The following is a 21,003-nucleotide window of genomic DNA, read 5'->3' as shown; positions in this document are numbered from 1 at the left end:
CGGGATGTTGTTCGGTTCTTCATTCCGGGAGCCGGATCTGGAGCCTCATCCCTGGAGGTGTGGCCCTGTGGAGGAAGAAGGACATCACATGAGAATGGAAGCCACAGGTGGGACTCCCAAAAGATGTTCCAGAAGGATCCTTTCATTCCCTCTGCCCTCATACCTGATGTTCGCCACGTCTCTCCAGGGATTTGGCCAGAACAAAATACGTATTGGGAAAAGGCTCCCACACTGCAAAGATAACAGAAACATGAGCAGGCGCCTGGCTCCCTGCCATGCTAGTCCCAGTCTGGGGCATGAGGGTGGGCGACCTGGGAAGTGGCATTTCCTCCTACCTGATCTTATCAGCTGCCCCAACCTGTCCTCCTCCGTACAGGCATCTGGACTCTGTCCTGGCTGGCCTGGCACAGAAGCAGCAGCCAAAGTCTCCCCCGGCTCCGGAATAACTCTGGAGGTGCTTTTGATGGGTGGAAACCTTGGCTGCTGCTTCTGTGCCAAGTAGGGCCGGGAAGGAGCCATGCAGGCAAGGAGAACGGACGGAGGGGGAGTCAGGCGAGGGTCAGGGGCTGGGAACTGTCACGATGGTCTCTCGTTCTTCATCCCGGGAGCAGGCGCTGGAGCCTCATCCCTGGAGGTGTGGCCCTGTGGAGGAAGCAGGACATCATATGAGAATGGGCTGTGATGGGCCAAAAAACGATGGAAGGACCCCTTTGTTCCCTCTGCCCCAGTACCTGAGGGTCATCACATCTCTCCAGGGATTTGACCAGAACAAAGTATATGTTGGGGAAAGGCTCCCTCCCTGCAAAGAAAACGGAGACATCAGCAGGCTCCTAGCTCCCAGCCACGCTAGCCCAGTCTGGGGCAGGAGGGGGGAGGACCTGGGAAGGGGCATTTCCTCCTACCTGATCTTATCAGGGCTCCCCACTTCTCCACCGTACGGGCGTCTAACGGGCCTAGCACAGAAACAGCAGCCAAAGTCTCCTCCCTCTCAGAAACCACCCGAGAAGCTGTTTTAATGGGAGGAAACTTTGGCTGCTGCTTCTGCGCCAAACAGGGTCGGGAAGCAGCCATGCCCCACGGAGAAGGGGCAGTGGGGAAGAGGTGCGAGGGACGTCAGTCGGGAACCGCTGGGATGTTCTCTCGCCCTTCATCCCGGGAGCTGGAGCTGGAGCCTCATCCCTGGAGGCGTGGCCCTGTGGAGGAAGCAGGATACAGTATGTGAGCCAAAGCCCGCTAGAGACCTTTCCCTTGAAACAATAGGCTGTGTACCCACCATATCTTTAGGGCTCATCCCCACTTCCCCTTGGGTCGTGTGCCCAGCAATCTCAGGTGTGTTAACAGATTTGCCTTTGCTCGACCCCCCAGCCTGGTTTGCAAAAGTCAGCCCAGGAATTCCTTGCCTGGCACAGTTGTGCAGCCTGTACTTTCATTGATATCCCAATTTATCAAAATTCTACCTTTTGCATATTTCTGGGGTTTGGGGGGGTCTCCAGCAAATGTATAACACTATTTTGCCTGCACAGTTTTTAATGCCACTATTGATGTGAACTGATGCATGATTTTTCAAGTAAATAAAGCTTATTTTTAAAGTTCCCATGTTGATGCCTGATTCTTTCTTAAGTGGGGCAAAGGGAAGGAAGGCAGCTAGCTTCATGGCTGGACTTGCTCAAAAGAAGGTTTTGCAGCCTGATTCCTATCCTTTTAAGTTTGCTGTCAAGGATGGGATTTTAAAACTCTGTTTTTAAAGAACCAGGTGGAAACACTTCTTCGGGTAGACAAGACCAACACTGTGAATTGTGCTCACAAATGTACTGGGAGCCATCGTAGATCCTTTAGGACTGGTGTTCTGTGGTCCTGCCAGCTGCTCCCAGTCCCCAGTCTAGCTGTCGCTAGTTCCTCTCAAATATGCCTGAGCCAATCTGATCTGAGGGGAATCCCTTCCTGTCCTCCAATATGTGGGATAACCCGTTGGGTCTTCTGTTAGAGCTTCATCAGGACCAAACCCCATCTCCCAGGCGTCCCCCTTGAAGGCAAGGCACAATCCTGGGACACTCAACACCCAACGGTTTTCCATTTCCAAGGCACGGGGTCCCTCCCCAACTCAAGAACAGGGCATCTGAGCTCCTCCATCTTCCTGGTTCCTCCTCATGACTGAGTTCCTAAGACTCTACAGATCTCTGCTAATGGGAGCTGTTCCCAGAGCCCCTAACAAACTACAGTTCCCAGGATCATTGGGGGGGGGGGAGACATCTGCTTTTTAGAACAGGCGCTTCAGGTTACAGACTCCACTAACCCAGAAATAGTACCTCGGGTTAAGAATTTTGCTTCAGGATGAGAACAGAAATTGCACAGTGGCTGTGCGGCAGCAGCGGGAGGCCCCATTAGCTAAAGTGGTACCTCTGGTTAAGAACAGTTTCAGGTTAAGAATGGACCTCCAGAACGAATTAAGTCCTTAACCCAAGGTACCACTGCACTACTACTACTAGTAGTAGTAGTAGTAGTAGTAGTTATTTATACCCCGCCCATCTTCCTGGGTTGCCCCAGCCACTCTGAGGTAGATAAATCCCCTTCCTGTGTTTCTGTTTGGGAGGGGCTATAGCTCAGTGGCAGAGCATCTTCCGGGCACCCAGAAGGGCCTTGATTCAACTCCCTGCTTGGCTTCAGGTGTGAGGATGAGAAGGCCCAGCGTGCAGGTTCGATCCCCATCTGGGACAGCTGCATCTTCCTGCATGGCAGGGGGTTGGACTAGATGACCCTCAAGGTCCCTTCCTGCTCTGTGATTCTTTGAGTCTAAGGGTGCAAAAAGCATTGGCACCCCTGCTGTGCTAACCCAACACAGGCGCAGAGAGAGACAGATTGAAGCTCGGCCATGGAGTTTTCAGTCGCCAGAGGTGAATATGCAGGAAAGCGGCTGGCCCTTTGCCTGGCAGAAGACCTCACCCACTGGGCTGCATAGACAGCTGCCTCAGGAGCCAGGTCCCAGGTCCCGGGAGCTCCAGACTGCCTTCCTCTGGCCTGGCTGGCAGCAGCTCACCTGGGAATCAGATCAGAGATTCCCAAGCCTCACCTGGAGATGCTGAGGACTGACCCTGTGGCCTTCCACCTGCACTGAGCTATGGCCTAAAAAGGCCCCTGGGTGGATCCATCCTTGGTCTATCTAGGCCAGGCTGGGAGCAACTGCTACCTGCCACCTTTTGGAGAACCTGACGTGCAGCGTAAATTAATAACGCAGAGTCTTCTTCAGTAAAAGAATCAAAACTTTACTGGGTTAAAAATAAACCTGTTTGCAAATAACAGCATAGTGAACAGAAGATTAAACTAGCTTCAGAGCATACACAGAGTTGCTGAGTCACACAGAGGCATTTGTCTCCATTGAGCACAGGCTTCCCAGAGCTCAGGCTCCATCACACACTCTGAGTCTGCCTGCAAGCGGATACTGTACTTATACAGAGAAGGAGTCATCCTCAAGATGAGTCACAGTGATCAGCATGCTGAATCAGCGGCATAGCGTGGGTTGTCAGCACCCGGGGCAAGGCAAGTAATTTGCGCCCCCTAACCCGGGGCAAGGCAAGTAATTTGCGCCCCTAACCTCTAACCTGCCACCGCTGCCAGCTTCTTCTTGCTACTGCCTGGGCTGGGGTATTTACGGTAAGGTAGCCACGGCGGCGGCGGCGGGTCCGTGTCAGGTGATCTGAGGCGAGTTGCCGCTGGCGCTGCCGCCCAAACGACGCCACTTGCCCGGAGGAGGAGGAGGAGGAGGGCAGAGAGGCGAGGAAAATGCAACATGGCCCAGCAGCTGCAGCAGCAGCGGCAGTGGGGCTGTGAGGAGGGGCTGCCTGGTGCGCCCTCTGCGGCCCTGACGCGTGGGGTCCGCGGCGAGCGCTGAGAGCCGCTGCCTGCCGGACGCCTTCAGCCCGGACGCACGCACAGCTCGTCGGTTCCGCGAGACATGGGGCTCTGCTACAGCCTGCGCCCGAGGCTCTTCGGCAACTCCGGAGGCGGCGAGCGTGCCCCCCCAGATATTGCGCCTGGTGCGGCTGGGCCCCCCCCTGCACTCCCCACGCTACGCCACTGTGCTGAATGATTCTTCAGCTTTTCAGCACTTCACAACATTTCTAGACTCCTTTACGGCTTCTGCTCTCAAATACTTTGTCACATGACAGAACCATTGCCAGGCAGTTGACGGCTTGGATGAGCAGCCCAAGGCCCACAACCAAATTCTGTGCATCGGGAATCGGCAAAAAGATTTCGTAGGACTAATCCCAAATGCGTAAGACTTTATGAATCATCAACCCCATACGTTGATATCAGAAGAGCAACGTGGTGAGCTTGGTTCTGCTCTTCGGTCTTAAGTATATATGGCGCCATGGTGCAAAGATCCCTCCGGCGCCCCCCTCCCCATTTCCCAGAGATGCCGACATTTACAGCGCTGCTTTAGCAAAGCGGGCGAGGGCAGCTGATGGTGGGAGGCGCCGCGTCCAGCCCCCGCCTCTTCCCTGGCGCCCTCCAGAACTTGGCGCCCAGGCGCCCCACACCACTTGCCTCTATGGGCAAGATGCCCCTGGTTTTGCTTATTCTTAATTGGGAGAGTTCTTGGTGTTTAGCACAACTGTGAGGCTGTGAAAATGTCACTCTGTGTGTTTTGTTCCCTTTTTGTTGGTTATTCCCCTTCCAGAAGAAGAAGAGGAGGGTAGGGCTCTTTGTCTCCCTGCCCATCCCATTCCCCACAGAAGCAGCCTGAAGGTAGCAATTGCGAGTCACAATAATAGGAAAAGGTACAAGCTGGCTTCAGTGGGGCAGAACCAACCACCTAGAATGCATTTGGGAAATATATGTGCGGAAGATGCCCTCCTGTTGCTGAGGGCTAGTGTGCCCTGGGGCCCAAGCAGACCAGTAAGAAGGAAACAGATCCTGGGACAAATTTTTCATGACTTTCTTCCTGCTCCTGGTTGTCCAACTCTTAGAGTTCTAAATGAGTGATGGGAAGCAGTCTCTCTTCAGGGCGAGGCATTTGTCCCTGCAGGATGCAACTTAGGGGGTCATCGCAGCCCCTCAAATGCAGGCCATTCACAGCATTTGTATGAAAATCAAAGAACTGTACAGTTGGAGGGGCACTGGGGGTCATCTAGTCCAACCCCCTGCATTGCAGGAATCTTTTGCCCAACGTGGGGCTCCTGCATTGCAAGGGGTTGGACTGGATGATCCTTGGGGTCTCTTCCAGCTCTACTATTCTTGGATCCCTTCTATGCCCATATACTCGGAGACTAAAGGTTTAGTTGTACCCGGTTCTTTCCAGTCCGATTTTCCGCACGCGGTTCTGACCAGCTCGAGAGTGGACTCCCTTCTTTCACTGCCACTTTTCAAAAGTTGTTCCACTAATTCTTTGAATTCTCTCTCCTTATTGGGATTAAATTTGGGAAGCTTTCTCACTCCGGGGACAGTCTTAGAGGCTGTGTGCTGATGAGCTGATCTCTCCCCCTGCTGCCACGGCCCGTTTCCCAAATTGAGACAGCCTAAACACTTCAGAGCTTGAGTTGCCCCGGTGGGGAGCTCGGTTTTTGTTTCATTTTGTTGCATTTATAGAAAATTTTACTCATTGTTTTTAAAAGATGGCATGTCATCAAGCACAAGGAAAGAAAGATTAAACAGCAAATACCTGGGTTATATATGGCAAAGAACAAGAGCATTCAATCTAAAACGCCCCTTTTCTATAGACTTCTTAATGTCTACAGTTCCACAGTTGCAGACGTGAAACAGTAACTGCCCTGAATAGAAATATTTCCCGATTTTTAAAAAAAATACCCAGTTGCAAGACATTTGTAATGACAGTAAACACAGAACAAAAGTAATATTTTGAAGCATTTAATGTGCCTTTTTTTCATCAAGGTAGGTGAGAAATTGTGTGTATCAAAACAAGTGCTGTACAACGACTGTTTAGATGGTTTACTTGAAGCCACAGGGACATAGTAAGAAACATTTTCATGAACAGAAGGATGGAGGATGTGCGCATTATAAGAAACCAAGTTTGTGTTCAACCAAAAGATGAGGATCTCCCATTCCTTCCCTCTGTGCCGGGTCGTTCAGAATATCCTCAAACCCAATGCAGTCACAGTTGCCTTTCCAGATATCCAGGGACAAGTTAGAACTAGGAAGGAAAGGAAGACGCTGGAGCAGCTTCACTGCTTGGAATTCCATCTGCAGCTTCAGCGGTGCATGCAGCCCCGGAATATTTCTCAGAGTAGAAAAATTCATCTTATCTTGATTTAGCAACAATGACAACAAAATTATCCGGTGTGTCCAAAGGATGAACAGGCAAAAGTTCGCTCTTCACATTTGTAAAGCTTTCAAATGCTTCAGCAGCTGAAAAATCAGAAACCGGAATACAGTCCTTCAGCTGAGATCCAAACACTCTGGAATTCGTCAAGCTGTGGAATCCTCAAGCTGTGGTTTTTTTTATAAAAAAAGAAGGGGAGAAAGGACAGTCGTCAAGGACAATGGGAGCTGTAGTGAAGCAACCCCTGTAGGAAGACCCCCAGCCTTCTCCCCACCCCATGGAAAGGTGTTCTCCCCTCCCCATGCAAAGGTACCCTTCCTCTTACCTGGTCTTTTGGGGGGAGGCTTGGGCAGCAGCCACAGCGGTGCACGATCGAGATCCTGCAAGAAAGAAGGGAGCTTTGAAGCACTGCTTCTTGGGCTCAAATCCTGTTGGCTGCTTTCACAGTGGCATCCGGGTGGCCCCTGGGAGAAGAGGAGGCTGGATCCTGCAGGGCCTCCTTGTGTGTGTCCTAGGGCCCCCCTCCTTCCCCCTGTCCCATTACCTCAGGGGCGAGAGGCCGTCGTCTGGGCTCCAGTCCCTCCCGGAGGAATGCGGCGGTTCCACGGCTGTACTTCTCCCTCGCTGCAAAACAAACAGAGACATCATCAGGCGCCTGTCTCCCAGCCACGCTAGCCCCAGTCTGGGGCAGGAGGGTGGGGGACCTGGGAAGGGGCATTTCCACTTACCTGATCTTAAAAGGGCTCCCCACTTCTCCACCGTACGGGCGTCCGACCGGCCTAGCACAGAAGCAACAGCCAAAGTCTCCTCCCTCACCTGAGAAGCTGTTTTAATGGGAGGAAACTTTGGCTGCTGCTTCTGTGCCAAACCGGGCCGGGATGGAGCCATGCCCGTACGGAGGAGGGGCAGTGGGGACGCGCCGCGAGGGACGACAGCCGGGAACCGCCGGGATGTTCGGTTCTTCATTCCGGGAGCCGGATCTGGAGCCTCATCCCTGGAGGCGTGGCCCTGTGGAGGAAGAGGGACATCACATGAGAATGGAAGCCACAGGTGGGAGAGTGTTTCTAGGACTCCCAAAACATGTTCCACAAGGATCCCTTCATTCCCTCTGCCCTCGTACCTGATGTTCGCCACGTCTCTCCAGGGATTTGGCCAGAACAAAATAGGTGTTGGGGAAAGGCTCCCACACTGCAAAGAAAAAAGAAACATGAGCAGGCGCCTGGCTCCCTGCCATGCTAGCCCCAGTCTGGGGCATGAGGGTGGGGGACGAGGGAAGGAAGCATTCCTAAAATATGGGGCACTCTATTGGCATTTCCACTTACCTGAGCTGGGAGCCTTTCCCCCTTTGTTCTGGCCGGCCTCTCGCCTAAGGAAGAAACAAGCTCAGTTAGTATGATGGGGGGAGGGGAGAGACAGGGAGAATTTTGGGCTTGATCATCACCAGAGCCAGATTATTCAATGGACAGAGTAGGCCTATGGGCCAGGCAACAATGGATCAGAATAAGTACTGTTTGTTTTGCCTATTAATTATTGTTGGTTGGTAAAATAAAAAACATATCAGGATATGATTTGCGAGGAGCCCAGGGATATTTTGACTGCCTAGGGGCCTCCACAGGTTTTAATCTGGAACTGTGCCCAACCAAGCGCCAACTTTGGGCTCTCAGGTGTCAAGGGTGCCCTGTACACAGAGCCATAGCTGGGTGATCTTGCGCCCCTGGAGAACCGTCCAGATCACGCCCCCTAGCCACGGACAAAGGAGCTCTTCTTTCTGCCTCTCCTCCAACCCTCCACCCATTCAGTTCACCCTCTATTAAAAACCTTTTCTTATGAGGCAATAGCCCAGTGTGAGCGCACCGGCCGTGCCCTCCTCAGACTGCCCCACCCCTGCCACAGAAGGGCACAGCATACCTGCAGATGTTGGTTTGGGACGTGGCACCGCTGGGCTGCTGCTTGGCCGGAGCCCTGACCGGCACTTCCAAACCACGGCCCTGCAAAGGAAGAAGGACATTTTACTCTCCTGCCATAGGCATCCACTCTAGGGGACAGGGGTCCCGTGGGCCCTCCCCAAAGATTTTCTTCTGGGGCAGATTGCCTTTCAGCTTTTCTCTCCCCCCAGCCACATCAGGGGACGGCCAGCCAGCGGAGGGACCTAGGGGGCAGGTGGGAGGGTGAAGGCCGCTCCCTGCAAGGCCCTTTGCACCTGGCCAGGGGGCCAGACCCACCTGCCAGCCCCACTGAAGAGACTCCTCCTGAGGCCGGAGGAACATCGCCCAGCTAGTGTCTGGTTGTTTGGTTGTTTTATTATTCTGCAAACTGCTTTGGGATTTTTATTTAAAATATAAAGCAGTATAAAAATTAAAACAAATAAGTGGGAAATAGATTCCCCATGGAATTAACATACCACGATTTCTAATGGTTCCCCACGGCGCCAGAGCAGTGGTTCTGGCCTTCCTTTCTGAGATCCTGTGAGACAGAGAGGAAAATAAAAACAGAGGAAGTTACCAACAAGTAACTCGCAACAGAAAATATGGTCTGGGGTCCACAGCTGAGGACCTGCCAAGCTATCAACATCTGTGGACAAGGCAAACCAAGGAGCCAAGCCACATGCATCAGTGATGGGTGACGCTAATAAAAACAATAATAACAATAACAACAACAACAACAATAATGCCACTCATCTCCTCTGGGCCATCTACCTTCAGAATTCATTTGATCATCAGAGTGATGATAAACTCTCTCAAGTCTCTCACCGTCATCTGACAGGCATCCCTCTTGCAGGGCATTATAAGGCTTGCTTGCAAAGCAGCACTTTGTGACATCAGCTGGCAAACGGGCCAGGTTGTGAGGCAGATGAATTAAGAAAAATAAAATCGGGTGGGGGTCAAAGTGTGCTGGGATGAGGCCACCATGGGTCAGGCCAGAGGGTGCAGTTGGGGTGTGTGGCTGTGCCTCCCCTGGTTCTGCTTCTTGCTCCCCCAACCCTTCCTTTAGCTGCTTAAGTTGGAAGGGATGCCAAGGGTCCTCTACTCCAACCCCCAGCAATGCCAGGATCCTGCCCACTGCCAGCCCTGGCTGGGCTCCAAACTCCAATCATCTTCTTACCAGCCAGATGCACTGACCCCTTGCAATTCTGCATGGGCTGGAGAAAGGGGAGAGAGAAACGTTTTGCTCTCTGTCCCTCAGGACATAGATATGAGAGCCACACCATGCAGCCCTGACAATATCTCAAGGGCCATCACAGCGAGGAGGGAGAAAGCTTGTTTTCTCCTGCTCCACAAGCTCTCAGGACCTGAAGCCATGGCTTCAAGCTTCAAAAAGGAGATTCCGACTCAAATTCAGGAAAAGCTTTCTGACAGCAAGAGCTGTTAGACAATGGAAAGAAATCCCTCAGTGGGCAGTAGACTCTCCTTCCTTGGAGGTTTTTCAGCAGAGGTTGGATGGCCATCTGCCATGGATGCTTTAGCTGAGATTCCTGCATTGCAGGGGGTTGGTCTAGATGTCCCTCGGGGTCCCTCCCAATTCTACAATTCTATAATCCTGTGGGGTTGCAGGTTCTCACATTTGCGAAACTCAGCCATAATGAGTGCAGTACACAGCAGTGGAGCAGAGACAGGCTATTAAAGCGAGTCTGAATGTTGGTGGAGAGGCGGTTGGGAGTTGGTTGAGAGTGGCGGGTTCTAGAAGGGGGGGGCAAAGGGACGGCTTCTGATTGGCTGCAGGAGCTTCCTGCCCTCAGAAGGATGTCATGTCAGATGTTGGGCTTCCAAAGAACGTTCCCAAGCCGGACACTCACTTATAATTATTTTATTTGTTGAATTTATATTGCACCCTTTCTCCCAAAGGAGGCCAGAATGACATGAGATGTGGGTCTATATTGGAGGTTTCCTGTAGATATGCCACAGCTGAGGCTCAACTGGGAACACTGTGTGAATAAAAACCACTGACTAAGTGCCAAAACTTACCTGCTTCTTTAGATGTGTGTCAGCAATGCAGACAGTAGTGGCTAGCTTTCCTATTCTGTTGGATTGCTGCTAGATTCTGGCTTCCTCACATATAAATGTGGCAGACACACTTAAAGAACAAATATTGTTGCTTCCATCATGCCTGCTTGGACCCATCAACACTTACATCCATGCCCTATGTTGCATGCTTAAATAATTCAATAAATAAACTCAAACAACAACTGTGGAGCTGTTAAAAATTCACTCGGTGTGCTTTTCTCCTATATTGTTAGTTATTCCCCTTGCAAAGGGACGGCTTCTGATTGGCTGCAGGAGCTTCCTGCCCTCAGAAGGATGTCATGTCAGATGTTGGGCTTCCAAAGAACGTTCCCAAGCCGGACACTCACTTATAATTATTTTATGGTGGGAGGCGCCGCGTCCAGCCCCCGCCTCTTCCCTGGCGCCCTCCAGAACTTGGCGCCCGGGCGCCCCACACCACTTGCCTCTATGGGCAAGATGCCCCTGGTTTTGCTTATTCTTAATTGGGAGAGTTCTTGGTGTTTAGCACAACTGTGAGGCTGTGAAAATTTCACTCTGTGTGTTTTGTTCCCTTTTTGTTGGTTATTCCCCTTCCAGAAGAAGAAGAGGAGGGTAGGGCTCTTTGTCTCCCTGCCCATCCCTTTCCCCACAGAAGCAGCCTGAAGGTAGCAATTGCGAGTCACAATAATAGGAAAAGGTACAAGCTGGCTTCAGTGGGGCAGAACCAACCACCTAGAATGTATTTGGGAAATATATGTGCGGAAGATGCCCTCCTGTTGCTGATGGCTAGTGTGCCCTGGGGCCCAAGCAGACCAGTAAGAAGGAAACAGATCCTGGGACAAATTTTTCATGACTTTCTTCCTGCTCCTGGTTGTCCAACTCTTAGAGTTCTAAATGAGTGATGGGAAGCAGTCTCTCTTCAGGGCGAGGCATTTGTCCCTGCAGGATGCAACTTAGGGGGTCATCGCAGCCCCTCAGATGCAGGCCATTCACAGCATTTGTATGAAAATCAAAGAACTGTACAGTTGGAGGGGCACTGGGGGTCATCTAGTCCAACCCCCTGCATTGCAGGAATCTTTTGCCCAACGTGGGGCTCCTGCATTGCAAGGGGTTGGACTGGATGATCCTTGGGGTCTCTTCCAGCTCTACTATTCTTGGATCCCTTCTATGCCCATATACTCGGAGACTAAAGGTTTAGTTGTACCCGGTTCTTTCCAGTCCGATTTTCCGCACGCGGTTCTGACCAGCTCGAGAGTGGACTCCCTTCTTTCACTGCCACTTTTCAAAAGTTGTTCCACTAATTCTTTGAATTCTCTCTCCTTATTGGGATTAAATTTGGGAAGCTTTCTCACTCCGGGGACAGTCTTAGAGGCTGTGTGCTGATGAGCTGATCTCTCCCCCTGCTGCCACGGCCCGTTTCCCAAATTGAGACAGCCTAAACACTTCAGAGCTTGAGTTGCCCCGGTGGGGAGCTCGGTTTTTGTTTCGTTTTGTTGCATTTATAGAAAATTTTACTCATTGTTTTTAAAAGATGGCATGTCAAGTCATCAAGCACAAGGCAAGAAAGATTAAACAGCAAATACCTGGGTTATATATGGCAAAGAAAAAGAGCATTCAATCTAAAACGCCCCTTTTCTATTGACTTTTTAATGTTTACAGTTCCACAGTTGCAGACGTGAAACAGTAACTGCCCTGAATAGAAATATTTCCCGATTTTTTAAAAAAAATACCCAGTTGCAAGACATTTGTAATGACAGTAAACACAGAACAAAAGTAATATTTTGAAGCATTGAATGTGCCTTGTTTTCATCAAGGTAGGTGAGACATTGTGTGTATCAAAACAAGTGCTGTACAACGACTGTTTAGATGGTTTACTTGAAGCCACAGGGACATAGTAAGAAACATTTTCATGAACAGAAGGATGGAGGATGTGCGCATTATAAGAAACCAAGTTTGTGTTCAACCAAAAGATGAGGATCTCCCATTCCTTCCCTCTGTGCCGGGTCGTTCAGAATATCCTCAAACCCAATGCAGTCACAGTTGCCTTTCCAGATATCCAGGGACAAGTTAGAACTAGGAAGGAAAGGAAGACGCTGGAGCAGCTTCACTGCTTGGAATTCCATCTGCAGCTTCAGCGGTGCATGCAGCCCCAGAATATTTCTCAGAGTAGAAAAATTCATCTTATCTTGATTTAGCAACAACAACAACAAAATGATCTGGTGTGTCCAAAGGATGAACAGGGAAAAGTTCGCGCTTCACATTTGTAAAGCCTCTATTTATCACATCACAGCTTTCAAGTGCTTCAGCAGCTGACAAATCAGAAACTGGAATACAGTCCTTCAGCTGAGATCCATCCGCTCTGGAATTCGCCTCAACCTGTGGTTTTTTTATAAAAAAAAAGAAGGGGGGAAAGGACAGTTGTCAAGGACAATGAGAGCTGTAGTGAAGCAACCCCTGTAGGAAGGCCCCCAGCCTTCTCCCCGCCCCATGCAAAGGTGTGCTCCCCGCCCCATGCAAAGGTACCCTTCCTCTTACCTGGTCTTTTTGGGGGAGGCTTGGGCAGCAGCCACAGCGGTGCACGATCGAGATCCTGCAAGAAAGAAGGGATCTTTGAAGCACTGCTTCTTGGGCTCGAATCCTGCTGGCTGCTTTCACAGTGGCATCTGGGTGGCCCCTGGGAGAAGACAAGGCTGGACCAGATGGGCCCTTGGCCTGATCCCGCCCGGGGCATGTGGCCGTTCCATGAGAAGAGAAGAGGGGCTTTGCCAGCTGCCCAGGAACTGAATTTCCCCCATTTAGGGGGGTCATGGAGCTAAGGCTTGGCTTGTACTGCTAAGGCCCAGATGCCTCACACCACCCCCTCCAGTTACCTGGAAAGATGCTTTATGGACCTGGGCTACACTTGATTATCGTCTTCCCAAGCAACTTAAAAATGTAATGCTGGTGGTCAGTGAAAGAGGTTTAAAGACTTCTCAAGGCAAATCTAAAAGAAATGTAGTAGAAACAATTGGGGAAAGCTGGCTTGCGAGCGCTCCAATTGGAGAACAGCCTTTACCGAAGGTGTCATTGACTTTGAAGACGCTCGAACTCAGGACGAAAGAGAGAAACAATTTAAGAGGAAGGCATGTTCGGCAAATCCTCACCATGAATGACTCATGCCAGGAAACCGCCAGGAAACTGCACAAGGACGTGTGGACCCAGAATTGGCCTCCACAGTCCATTATGGACTCACTTTTAAGATTGTGTTCATGGAAGGCAATCTTACCTAGCTACGTGGGATTGCCAAAGAAGAAGGTGATAGAAATTGGGGGGCTTGTGTGCTGGAGATGGAGACCATTCTCTTGAAGCGTGGCTCTGTGGAGGAAGAAGGACTTGGTATCCTCCTGGCAGAGGTGGGAAATGGATGCCCAATGCCCCTGCCCTGACATTGCTCCCCAAGAAAGCTTGGCCCACCAACTTCAAGACAAGAGCATCTCCTTTCTGCTCTCATGCGGGAAGGTTCTTCTCCCATTCTCTGTTGACACTCAACTTGGAGGGTGTTCTCCCAGCCCTTCCTCTTTCCTGTTCTTTTTATGAGAGGCTTTGGCAGCAGACACAGCGGTGCAGACAGAGGATCCTGGAAGAAAGAAGGTATCTTTGAAGGAGGAGAGAACTCAACACTAAGGGCTGCTTTGAGGGAAGAATCACTGGACGTGTGAATGGGCTGTCACAGGCCATGACAGTTTTATTGATTTATTATGCTGTAAACCGCTTTGAGATTTTTATTACAAATATAAAGCAGTATAGAAATTAAAATAAATAAATAAATAAATATGTGGGAAATGGATTCCCCATGGAATGAACATACCATGATTTCCAGTGATATTTCTTTCTGCTGCGGCCTTCCTTTTTGAGAAGCTGTGAGACAGAAAGGAAAATAAAAACAGAGGAAGTTACCAACCAGTAATTCACAACAGAAAATATCATCTGGGGTCCACAGCTGAGGACCTGCCAAGCTATCAACATCTGTGGACAAGGCAAGCCAGGGAGCCAAACCAGGCCAGGAAGGAGCCACACCCGTATGGAGAAGGGGCAGTGGGGAAACATCACGAGGGACGTCAGCCGGGAACCGTCAGGATGTTGTCCGGTTCTTCATCCTGGGAGCCGGAGCTGGAGCCTCATCCCTGGAGGCGTGGCCCTGTGGAGGAAGGGGGACATCCTATGAGAATGGGCTGTAAGGGGCCAAAAACTACTGACAGAACGTCAACTCAGACGCACTTTCACCCACCCCAGCCGTATCTGGCACATGTGGGAAATGGATTCCCCATGGAATTAACATACCACATCTTCCATGGCCGTCACCCCTTTCTCCATTTGGGCCCTGCGGTACAGTAGCCTCTTAGGACCTGGGAGACAGAAAGGAAAATACACGTCACCACTGGCTACCAATGATCGCTGCTCCTCCCTGGGCGCCTGACCCCGGCTTGGAAGGAGGGGGGCGAGGGGGTGGTGCAAGACCGGCCTGCAACATGACAACCCAGCCCTGGTTCACGCAGGTCGGGGCCACAACCTTCCTGCACATGTGGGGAATGGATTCTGCATGGAATCAACATACCACAATATTCAATGTTTGGTTCATTCTTTGTGCCACAGCAGCCTCCTTCTTGCCCTGGCCTTTTTCTGGGCTCCACTCCCTCCCTGGATGCAGCAGCTCCCAGGCTGAACCTTCTCCTCGCTGCAAAACAAACAGAGACATCAGCAGGTGCCTGGCTCCCAGCCACGCTAGCCCCCGTCTGGGGCAGGAAGGTGGGGGACCTGGGAAGGGGCATTTCCTCCTACCTGATCTTAGAAGGGCTCCCCACTTCTCCACCGTATGGGCGTCCAACCGGCCTAGCACAGAAGCAACAGCCAAAGTCTCCTCCCTCACCTGAGAAGCTGTTTTAATGGGAGGAAACTTTGGCTGCTGCTTCTGTGCCAAACCGGGCCGGGATGGAGCCATGACCGTACGGAGAAGGGGCAGTGGGGACACGCTGCGAGGGACGACAGCCGGGAACCACCGGGATGTTGTTCGGTTCTTCATTCCGGGAGCCGGATCTGGAGCCTCATCCCTGGAGGTGTGGCCCTGTGGAGGAAGAAGGACATCACATGAGAATGGAAGCCACAGGTGGGACTCCCAAAAGATGTTCCAGAAGGATCCTTTCATTCCCTCTGCCCTCATACCTGATGTTCGCCACGTCTCTCCAGGGATTTGGCCAGAACAAAATACGTATTGGGGAAAGGCTCCCACACTGCAAAGAAAACAGAAACATGAGCAGGCGCCTGGCTCCCTGCCATGCTAGTCCCAGTCTGGGGCATGAGGGTGGGCGACCTGGGAAGTGGCATTTCCTCCTACCTGATCTTATCAGCTGCCCCAACCTGTCCTCCTCCGTACAGGCATCTGGACTCTGTCCTGGCTGGCCTGGCACAGAAGCAGCAGCCAAAGTCTCCCCCGGCTCCGGAATAACTCTGGAGGTGCTTTTGATGGGTGGAAACCTTGGCTGCTGCTTCTGTGCCAAGTAGGGCCGGGAAGGAGCCATGCAGGCAAGGAGAACGGACGGAGGGGGAGTCAGGCGAGGGTCAGGGGCTGGGAACTGCCACGATGGTCTCTCGTTCTTCATCCCGGGAGCAGGCGCTGGAGCCTCATCCCTGGAGGTGTGGCCCTGTGGAGGAAGCAGGACATCATATGAGAATGGGCTGTGATGGGCCAAAAAACGATGGAAGGACCCCTTTGTTCCCTCTGCCCCAGTACCTGAGGGTCATCACATCTCTCCAGGGATTTGACCAGAACAAATTATATGTTGGGGAAAGGCTCCCTCCCTGCAAAGAAAACGGAGACATCAGCAGGCTCCTAGCTCCCAGCCACGCTAGCCCAGTCTGGGGCAGGAGGGGGGAGGACCTGGGAAGGGGCATTTCCTCCTACCTGATCTTATCAGGGCTCCCCACTTCTCCACCGTATGGGCGTCTAACGGGCCTAGCACAGAAACAGCAGCCAAAGTCTCCTCCCTCTCAGAAACCACCCGAGAAGCTGTTTTAATGGGAGGAAACTTTGCCTGCTGCTTCTGCGCCAAACAGGGTCGGGAAGCAGCCATGCCCCACGGAAAAGGGGCAGTGGGGAAGAGGTGTGAGGGTTGGCAGCCAGGAACCGCTGGGATGTTCTCTCGCCCTTCATCCCGGGAGCTGGAGCTGGAGCCTCATCCCTGGAGGCGTGGCCCTGTGGAGGAAGCAGGATACAGTATGTGAGCCAAAGCCCGCTAGAGACCTTTCCCTTGAAACCATAGGCTGTGTACTCACCATATCTTTGGGGCTCATCCCCACTTCCCCTTGGGTCGTGTGCCCAGCAATCTCAGGTGTGTTAACAGATTTGCCCTTTGCTAGACCCCCCAGCCTGGTTTGCAAAAGTCAGCCCAGGAATTCCTTGCCTGGCACAGTTGTGCAGCCTGTACTTTCATTGATATCCCAATTTATCAAAATTCTACCTTTTGCATATTTCTGGGGTTTGGGGGGGTCTCCAGCAAATGTATAACACTATTTTGCCTGCACAGTTTTTAATGCCACTATTGATGTGAACTGATGCATGATTTTTCAAGTAAATAAAGCTTATTTTTAAAGTTCCCATGTTGATGCCTGATTCTTTCTTAAGTGGGGCAAAGGGAAGGAAGGCAGCTAGCTTCATGGCTGGACTTGCTCAAAAGAAGGTTTTGCAGCCTGATTCCTATCCTTTTAAGTTTGCTGTCAAGGATGGGATTTTAAAACTCTGTTTTTAAAGAACCAGGTGGAAACACTTCTTCGGGTAGACAAGACCCACACTGTGAATTGTGCTCACAAATGTACTGGGAGCCATCGTAGATCCTTTAGGACTGGTGTTCTGTGGTCCTGCCAGCTGCTCCCAGTCCCCAGTCTAGCTGTCGCTAGTTCCTCTCAAATATGCCTGAGCCAATCTGATCTGAGGGGAATCCCTTCCTGTCCTCCAATATGTGGGATAACCCGTTGGGTCTTCTGTTAGAGCTTCATCAGGACCAAACCCCATCTGCCAGGCGTCCCCCTTGAAGGCAAGGCAAAATCCTGGGACACTCAACACCCAACGGTTCTCCATTCCCAAGGCGCGGGGTCCCTCCCCAACTCAAAAACTGGGCATCTGAGCTCCTCCTACCTTCCTGGTTCCTCCTCATGGCTGAGTTCCTAAGACTCTACAGATCTCTGCTAATGGGAGCTGTTCCCAGAGCCCCTAACACACTACAGTTCCCAGGATCATTGGGGGGGGGGAGAGACATCTGCTTTTTAGAACAGGCGCTTCAGGTTACAGACTCCGCTAACCCAGAAATAGTACCTCGGGTTAAGAATTTTGCTTCAGGATGAGAACAGAAATTGCACAGTGGCTGTGCGGCAGCAGCGGGAGGCCCCATTAGCTAAAGTGGTACCTCTGGTTAAGAACAGTTTCAGGTTAAGAATGGACCTCCAGAACGAATTAAGTCCTTAACCCAAGGTACCACTGTACTAGTAGTAGTAGTAGTAGTAGTAGTAGTAGTAGTAGTAGTAGTTATTTATACCCCGCCCATCTTCCTGGGTTGCCCCAGCCACTCTGAGGTAGATAAATCCCCTTCCTGTGTTTCTGTTTGGGAGGGGCTATAGCTCAGTGGCAGAGCATCTTCCGGGCACCCAGAAGGGCCTTGATTCAACTCCCTGCTTGGCTTCAGGTGTGAGGATGAGAAGGGCCAGCGTGCAGGTTCGATCGCCATCTGGGACAGCTGCATCTTCCTGCATGGCAGGGGGTTGGACTAGATGACCCTCAAGGTCCCTTCCTGCTCTGTGATTCTTTGAGTCTAAGGGTGCAAGAAGTATTGGCACCCCTGCTGTGCTAACCCAACACAGGCACACAGAGGGACAGATTGAAGCTCGGCCATGGAGTTTTCAGTCGCTAGAGGTGAATATGCAGGAAAGCGCCCGGCCCTTTGTCTGGCAGAAGACCTCACCCACTGGGCTGCATAGACAGCTGCCTCAGGAGCCAGGTCCCGGGTCCCGGGAGCTCCAGACTGCCTTCCTCTGGCCTGGCTGGCAGCAGCTCACCTGGGAATCAGATCAGAGATTCCCAAGCCTCACCTGGAGATGCTGAGGACTGACCCTGTGGCCTTCCACGTGCACTGAGCTATGGCCTAAAAAGGCCCCTGGGTGGATCCATCCTTGGTCTATCTAGGCCAGGCTGGGAGCAACTGCTACCTGCCACCTTTTGGAGAACCTGACGTGCAGCGTAAATTAATAACGCAGAGTCTTCTTCAGTAAAAGAATCAAAACTTTCCTGGGTTAAAAATAAACCTGTTTGCAAATAACAGCATAGTGAACAGAAGATTAAACTAGCTTCAGAGCATACACAGAGTTACTGAGTCACACAGAGGCATTTGTCTCCATTGAGCACAGGCTTCCCAGAGCTCAGGCTCCATCACACACTCTGAGTCTGCCTGCAAGCAGATACTGTACTTATACAGAGAAGGAGTCATCCTCAAGATGAGTCACAGTGATCAGCTTGCTGAATCAGCGGCATAGCGTGGGTTGTCAGCACCCGGGGCAAGGCAAGGAATTTGCGCCCCTAACCCCTAACCTGCCGCCGCTGCCAGCTTCTTCTTGCTGCTGCCTGGGCTGGGGTATTTACGGTAAGGTAGCCACGGCGGCGGCGGCGGGTCCGTGTCAGGTGATCTGAGGCGAGTTGCCGCTGGTGCTGCTGCCCAAACGACGCCGCTTGCCCGGAGGAGGAGGGCAGAGAGGCGAGGAAAATGCAACATGGCCCAGCAGCTGCAGCTGCAGCAGCAGCGGCGGCGGCAGCGGGGCTGTGAGGAGGGGCTGCCTGGTGCGCCCTCCGCGGCCCTGATGCGCGGGGACCGCAGTGAGCGCTGAGAGCCGCTGCCTGCCGGACGCCTTCAGCCCGGACGCACGCACAGCTCGTCGGTTCCGCGAGACATGGGGCTCTGCTACAGCCTGCGCCCGAGGCTCTTCGGCAACTCCGGAGGCGGCAAGCGTGCCCCCCCAGATGTTGCGCCCGGTGCGGCCGCCCCCCCCCCGCTCTCCCCATGCTATGCCACTGTGCTGAATGATTCTTCAGCTTTTCAGCACTTCACAACATTTCTAGACTCCTTTACGGCTTCTGCTCTCAAATACTTTGTCACATGACAGAACCATTGCCAGGCAGTTGACGGCTTGGATGAGCAGCCCAAGGCCCACAACCAAATTCTGTGCATCGGGAATCGGCAAAAAGATTTCGTAGGACTAATCCCAAATGCGTAAGACTTTATGAATCATCAACCCCATACGTTGATATCAGAAGAGCAACGTGGTGAGCTTGGTTCTGCTCTTCGGTCTTAAGTATATATGGCGCCATGGTGCAAAGATCCCTCCGGCGCCCCCCTCCCCATTTCCCAGAGTTGCCGACATTTACAGCGCTGCTTTAGCAAAGCGGGCAAGGGCAGCTGATGGTGGGAGGCGCCGCGTCCAGCCCCCGCCTCTTCCCTGGCGCCCTCCAGAACTTGGCGCCCGGGCGCCCCACACCACTTGCCTCTATGGGCAAGATGCCCCTGGTTTTGCTTATTCTTAATTGGGAGAGTTCTTGGTGTTTAGCACAACTGTGAGGCTGTGAAAATTTCACTCTGTGTGTTTTGTTCCCTTTTTGTTGGTTATTCCCCTTCCAGAAGAAGAAGAGGAGGGTAGGGCTCTTTGTCTCCCTGCCCATCCCTTTCCCCACAGAAGCAGCCTGAAGGTAGCAATTGCGAGTCACAATAATAGGAAAAGGTACAAGCTGGCTTCAGTGGGGCAGAACCAACCACCTAGAATGTATTTGGGAAATATATGTGCGGAAGATGCCCTCCTGTTGCTGATGGCTAGTGTGCCCTGGGGCCCAAGCAGACCAGTAAGAAGGAAACAGATCCTGGGACAAATTTTTCATTACTTTCATTACTTTCCTGCTCCTGGTTGTCCAACTCTTAGAGTTCTAAATGAGTGATGGGAAGCAGTCTCTCTTCAGGGCGAGGCATTTGTCCCTGCAGGATGCAACTTAGGGGGTCATCGCAGCCCCTCAGATGCAGGCCATTCACAGCATTTGTATGAAAATCAAAGAACTGTACAGTTGGAGGGGCACTGGGGGTCATCTAGTCCAACCCCCTGCATTGCAGGAATCTTTTGCCCAACGTGGGGCTCCTGCATTGCAAGGGGTTGGACTGGATGATCCTTGGGGTCTCTTCCAGCTCTACTATTCTTGGATCCCTTCTATGCCCATATACTCGGAGACTAAAGGTTTAGTTGTACCCGGTTCTTTCCAGTCCGATTTTCCGCACGCGGTTCTGACCAGCTCGAGAGTGGACTCCCTTCGTTCACTGCCACTTTTCAAAAGTTGTTCCACTAATTCTTTGAATTCTCTCTCCTTATTGGGATTAAATTTGGGAAGCTTTCTCACTCCGGGGACAGTCTTAGAGGCTGTGTGCTGATGAGCTGATCTCTCCCCCTGCTGCCACGGCCCGTTTCCCAAATTGAGACAGCCTAAACACTTCAGAGCTTGAGTTGCCCCGGTGGGGAGCTCGTTTTTTGTTTCGTTTCGTTGCATTTATAGAAAATTTTACTCATTGTTTTTAACAGATGGCATGTCATCAAGCACAAGGAAAGAAAGATTAAACAGCAAATACCTGGATTATATATGGCAAAGAACAAGAGCATTCAATCTAAAACGCCCCTTTTCTATAGACTTCTTAATGT

At 51.7% G+C, this 21,003-nt stretch overlaps 1 protein-coding gene across 1 annotated transcript in view; it reads right to left on the bottom strand.

The window, feature by feature from the left end:
* The window catches only part of LOC309327188 (uncharacterized protein), a gene marked incomplete at its 5' end in the record, with an annotated part of 53,372 nt that overhangs the window by 28,042 nt on the left and 4,327 nt on the right, over positions 1-21,003 (bottom strand). The window contains 6 exons of the mRNA XM_081836347.1: positions 336-799; positions 7,003-7,462; positions 7,597-7,640; positions 8,157-8,262; positions 8,676-8,737; positions 12,790-12,844. Coding sequence (XP_081692473.1) covers positions 597-799; positions 7,003-7,462; positions 7,597-7,640; positions 8,157-8,262; positions 8,676-8,737; positions 12,790-12,844 — 930 coding nt within the window. The 3' untranslated portion in view covers positions 336-596. The remainder of the gene's footprint in view (positions 1-335; positions 800-7,002; positions 7,463-7,596; positions 7,641-8,156; positions 8,263-8,675; positions 8,738-12,789; positions 12,845-21,003) is intronic.

The sequence above is a fragment of the Podarcis erhardii genome, assembly GCF_964252035.2.
Source record: "Podarcis erhardii genome assembly, chromosome: 13".
In the NCBI taxonomy this organism is placed as follows: domain Eukaryota; kingdom Metazoa; phylum Chordata; class Lepidosauria; order Squamata; family Lacertidae; genus Podarcis; species Podarcis erhardii.
This window is presented reverse-complemented; position numbering and strand designations above follow the sequence as displayed.